Here is a 5,392-nt window from a genome sequence, read left to right on the forward strand (position 1 = left end):
CACTACAAAACTATCTTACCAAAAAAATAAAAAGTTACTGAATGATTCCTGTATGGGTGAATTTGTGACCAAAGCTTCAATTCATTTTATTAAATACTGTAAAAAATTTTAATAAAATATCTGAAATAAGCTGGAAAATTACCATTTATTACAAATAACCACCACTTTTTTCTGGCCCTTACTTACAAGCACTTGTTTTGGCTTGAGAGGCATTGTAATAAAACAGAACTACAGGAATGGAATAAACTCAAAACAGCTCAGCAAGTACCCTGCAGACAAAAGACAATTTTAGATTCCGGGACACAAACAAGACAAATCAGCTACCAGAAACAAGCATCTTCCGTCAGGTTCATGTAGATTTTTATTGAATCACTATTTACAGGTCAGTTCCAGTCACATAATAATGTGCTGTTTTGCACAGAAACATTATTAATCCAGATAAATCTACGGTGCTAGTGTTTTGCTTCATATAAAGTGCTAATAAACATGAAAGAAAAAACAAAACAAAAGGATTTCTTCTAGGTTAAGAACAGTAGTCTATAAGACATTCTTCAAAGGTGTTCCTTGAGTTTCAAGCTCTTCACAAAAGAAAAACTTTTTGGATCAGGATTTTAGAGAAAACTTCACCTCACTTGCAGAACTTCCACACTCTGTATGGTTCAACACAGCTACCAAGGAGCGGGCTGTAAAATGATGCCAATGTATAGAGCTGCCTTCTTAGCATTACAGTTCAATATACTAGTTGTCAAAGTAATTAAATGCCTTTTTTCACATCTGTTATAAAGTAACAGTTTATATATTGTACATATTTTTACACCTTTGGAGACTGTTAAATATACTTTTTGGGAATGGTTCCTGGTAGAGAGATGCATGCTTCCCACGATAACAGAGACCTTAAGGGAAACTCACAGAACGGGTGACTTCTATGAAAAGTCTTCTGCACTTTGTGCATATCTTAAACAGTCATTACAAAAGAGCCTTGAGTATAACGAAATCATGGCTGAGAAGACCTTAACTGAATTTTATTATCTCAGATCATTAATTGTGGGCTTCTATCAGGTCTATACATGTTTTGTTCTTTGGGTCTGACAACCAAAACTAAGCAGAAGTTTTAAACGGTTATACCTTTCTGGTAACCAAGCCAGGTCTTTTTCAGAGGGTCTTGCCTGCTGGGGCAGCCCTCGTTCGATATGAAGGTGAAAAAGGTTTAGGATATTAATGCGGAAGAGCAACAGGTGACCACACTGACCACAGCAGCAGTTTCTTAAGGCATCGCTCTGCACCTTGTTTCACAATGTCTGTTAGGAACGGGCACAGAGCAATAATGTAGCCACAATGCTGCGTTACCTTGCCATTATACTACTAAAATCAGTCACTAGTGATAATACTTATGAATCAACACTAAAATAAACAAAAAAAAACATGCAGGAAAAAAAGTTTACTGAAGTGATGAGGGTAGAGGTAAGAGTCCAGGGCAGGGATGACACACTGACTGATATCAATATGTTGTCTAAATAGACAAGGAGAGGCCTTGTCTGGATACGCTGTCCCTTAGAGAAGGAGGGTGGGAAGATCCAATGGACAAAAGAAGGATAAAGAAGGTTTTCTGGGTCTTAAGCGTAGCCAGAGTACAAAGATAAAGAAGGCTTTCCTAAGCATAGGTGCCACCAGTTATCAGAAGTTCGTAAGCTGGATCCTGAGTCCTTCTGCACAGCACAATGCAGGCACACAGCATGCCCATAAGCTATGGAAGAAAACAAGCATGTGTATATTATAACAGGAAACAAAGTATATTAGAACATTTCAAAACGTAGATTATATATAAAAATAGAAATCATATACCTAAACAATCCCACAACTCGTTCTATACCATTACACAAATACACATGGAGCAAGAACTTACCTGAATAGCAGCAAATGCCAGTGCTGCCCAAATTACATACATCATTATGTCTTTTAACATCTCAACAACCAGTGCCTCACAGCCCTAGAAAAAGACAGAAATGTTAGCACACGGGTTTTATGAGATATCCTCTGATAAATGAATCCGACGCTCCGCGCTCTGCATTTACAACGGAGTATATAGTGGTTCACATTGCTCTGACCTCAGAATACAAGTCTCCGGGTGTGTTCATGCTGCCAGTGCAGTTGAAGGCACTGATTTTGCAGCAGCTCAAAGGGACACTGTTGTTCTTGGTTTCAATAAACCATGGCGTCTTCTCCCAGTCTGAATAGTTATGGATTCCACAGCAATGAAGCTGGAAAATAGAAAAAGCCTTGTATTTCTATGGTTATGTATAAAATGGATTTTGAATGGCTCTCCTCTGCTCCATATTACAATTTCTTACAGATTATTCTTGTTACTTTAGATTAAGTCTCCATAAAGAATCCCTTGTAAACCCCTTAAAGTACAAACTCTTATTAATCCTAGCCAATGGCACTATATAACTTCACCAAAAGCCCCCCCGGCACAACCACTCCATATGACCCCCTTTGAAATGTAATTGTACCTGTCTCTGGATGTAGTCAATTGCACGGCTGGTAGAATCAGGTGAAGAACTATTATAGTCGTTGAACACAGTGGTAATGCTCTTATTAACCTCATCATTCACCTGTATGCAAAGAACATAACTTGTCTATTATCATGACGATGTAATCTTAAAAATAATGAACTGAAACGGGTGGTATGCATGCAGGTGTCAAAATAATATATTGGTTTAGAAAATAGTATTCACGCATGCCAATAATCCTTGTGTTTTTATGTAAAATAACACAGATGAACGCAGGCGCGAAGGTTAATATTAGTTACCTTGGCTCTGTAGATGTAGCCAAAAACAACCACAACAACTTCAGTCACGAAGACCAGCAGCAGGATCATGACGAACTGTAAAACAAGAACACAAGTCACTAAATGATTCAGTAACGTTCAGCTGGGGCTTAACTTACACCCATCGCGATTGACTGGACCAACTCGTGCAGTACTCACCGTCACCAATCCGCACCGGCTTTCTCTAATCGTGGCACAACAACCAATCAAGCCAATGATGAATAACAGCCCCCCGACAGCTATGATAGTGACTCCAAGAAATAAGGTATATACATCTTCGAAAAAGTGACTGTAATCATCGTACGTGATGAAGACATAGGCTCCAACGTAGCATAAGATGCCTGCAGCAGCCTGCGGAGAAGAAAAGGAGAACATCAAACAGCAGTCAAATATCCGACACACAGACCTCCCGATTACGCACACGGACTGACCTGCTACAACACCAGACTGTATTAATGTATGAAAGTGCTTGCCATGTACAAAATGTTACAGTCAGAAAAATACAATGTGTAGCCAATGACTACTTTCTCTCAGGCCACCAACATGTTAAATCTTTTTGTCAGACTCCAGAACAGCTATTGTGTCATTACAGACGTCTCTCTAGAACAAAGCAACGCTGAGACAATTAGAACCATTCTTCTCGGTTTGCTGAACAAACTGAGACTTTGTGAGACTAGTCACTCCGTACACTAAGACTTCTGGGAGGACTCTTGCGTCGCCATATTTTATTTATACGAACAGACTGCATACAGCAGGCATGTGAACCGCAAACTCGTGAACAAACTGTCCACTACAAGGAGGATATTATACACAGCATGAGCAAACATATCAAGTTATGCTTTCCTTTGATAAGTTTGTTAGTCCAGGCTGTAAACTCCCACAATTCTCTAAGCTGTGATCACGGGGGAGCATGAACAGCCAACCCGGCAGGCAGATTTCTACATTGCCGGATTCAGTGGATATTTAAAGACAAAGTAGGTACACGTAGCAATTTGGGTAAAGATCCAAAATGGTAATGTTCACGCCATGGAGTATAATAAGGTAGGGAAAATGTCTTTGCTTTATATAACCAAGTAATGTTTACAAAGCAGGAACTGCGTACGCTAGAAAAAAAATGGAGGTCACTGAAGTGCAAGGCAGTGGAAAATGCAAGATAGAAACATAAAACAATCCAAGCGTAAAGATTATTAGACAACATGGGTTGCTGTGAACAATTTGTTGTAAATTGTGAGGCAGCATGCTATAATATATATTATATGCACACGAGAGGAAAAAAAAATGGTCCAAAAATTTGAAGTGGTTTTATCACCACGGCAACAGGGTGGTCAATAATGGAACATTCCACTGGTTGCTACAGTGACAAGACCACTTGTCTAACTCTGCACAAGAATTGCTCTTTCTAAACAGCCATCATTGCTCTTTATATGCATCCCCCCCAAAAACCCAACAAAAAAAACCCAACAACAACCAAAACCAAACACCAAGGCAAAAGTGCACAGAAGAACTTGGCGAAGTTCTGTCCTTCACAGCGTGGAAACTGCAGCACTGGAGTTCATTTTAACGCAGGAGGATTGATTTCACTCCCAGGTAGATGATCCGGAATTACCCTCAGGAGGGAAACTCGACAATGTCACTCACAATACAAAGCAGAGCAGCTCATGCCCAGCACTGACCAATCGGGACACGGCATGTTCTAATAGCCCCTCGTCTCCTCCGCCCCCCGGCAGTGATGCCTTATTGCTTTAACCCTTTGAGTGCCCCGTTGCGATAATGATTCTTATGGGGACCTCCTGCACACTCACGCCCCCTTTAAAAGCCAATACGGCCTTATTCTGTATCACATGCAAAGCTGCCATATCCAGGCGTTAGCGGCCATCCGCTACCAATTAGGGCTGGGTTTGGCACCACACAGCTGTAGCGCATGTCCACTAACACTGCGATGCTTCTCTGACACAACAAGGCACATGGAAATAGGACAATTCGCACATAAAGATAAAATAGCAGCCAGGTGTACGCAACCGGAGAACACGGACAATACCGGAGCAAGATATTATCCCGCCAACAACCCCCACCGCACGGCTAGCACGGTCACCACCTCCAAAGCCACTCACCCAGAAAATTAGGTTCAGAAAGACCAACACGGTCTTAGAGGAGATCAACCCGCACTGCCCCATGTCTTCGACTGAAAGATGGCGGCACCCGCTGCGTGACGCAGCTCCCGGCTCCCATGACAGCTAGGGCCGCCCTCGCGATCACACGCTTCCCACTCGCCCCGCCCCGCAGTTACTATTGTTCGCTACCCAAGTGTTTTCTTTTTTAAGGAAAAACTTTAAATGTAACCCTGCTGAACCAAACAATTCCATGTAAATGCATGAAAATAGATGTCATCAGGCTACAGACACATGAAACAGTCACAGCGAAGTCATGCACAACTATTCACTAACATTTGTACAGCGCTACGGAATTTTATGGCGCTATATAGAACAATAATACTAATAATAATTTGGAAAGCATGTCAGGGGACACTTTGCAGAACCGCTACCAATTACTTACTTGGAAATTTCC

General features: G+C 41.3%; 1 protein-coding gene across 1 annotated transcript; it reads right to left on the reverse strand.

The window, feature by feature from the left end:
• Positions 1 to 343: 343 nt before the first annotated feature.
• On the reverse strand, positions 344 to 5,059 carry TSPAN3 (tetraspanin 3). The gene is made up of 7 exons (XM_053462572.1): positions 4,939 to 5,059; positions 2,987 to 3,178; positions 2,810 to 2,884; positions 2,511 to 2,612; positions 2,106 to 2,258; positions 1,904 to 1,987; positions 344 to 1,744 (listed from the first exon to the last, which is right to left on the reverse strand). The coding sequence occupies exons 1-7, from the start codon at positions 4,999 to 5,001 to the stop codon at positions 1,652 to 1,654; spliced, it is 762 nt and encodes a 253-aa protein (XP_053318547.1). The 5' UTR covers positions 5,002 to 5,059; the 3' UTR covers positions 344 to 1,651.
• Positions 5,060 to 5,392: the final 333 nt, after the last annotated feature.

Source organism: Spea bombifrons, chromosome 4 (assembly GCF_027358695.1).
Source record: "Spea bombifrons isolate aSpeBom1 chromosome 4, aSpeBom1.2.pri, whole genome shotgun sequence".
Classification (NCBI taxonomy): domain Eukaryota; kingdom Metazoa; phylum Chordata; class Amphibia; order Anura; family Pelobatidae; genus Spea; species Spea bombifrons.

Bases quoted from the DNA above. Each gene is read 5' to 3' on its own strand.
- TSPAN3 (XM_053462572.1), bottom strand. From the start codon at position 5,001: ATGGGGCAGTGCGGGTTGATCTCCTCTAAGACCGTGTTGGTCTTTCTG. The intron at 2,259-2,510 runs GTACAATTACAT...TCTATTTTCCAG, and splicing joins TTGACTACATCCAGAGACAG to CTTCATTGCTGTGGAATCCA. The intron at 1,745-1,903 runs GTAAGTTCTTGC...TTTCTTCCATAG, and splicing joins TGGCATTTGCTGCTATTCAG to CTTATGGGCATGCTGTGTGC.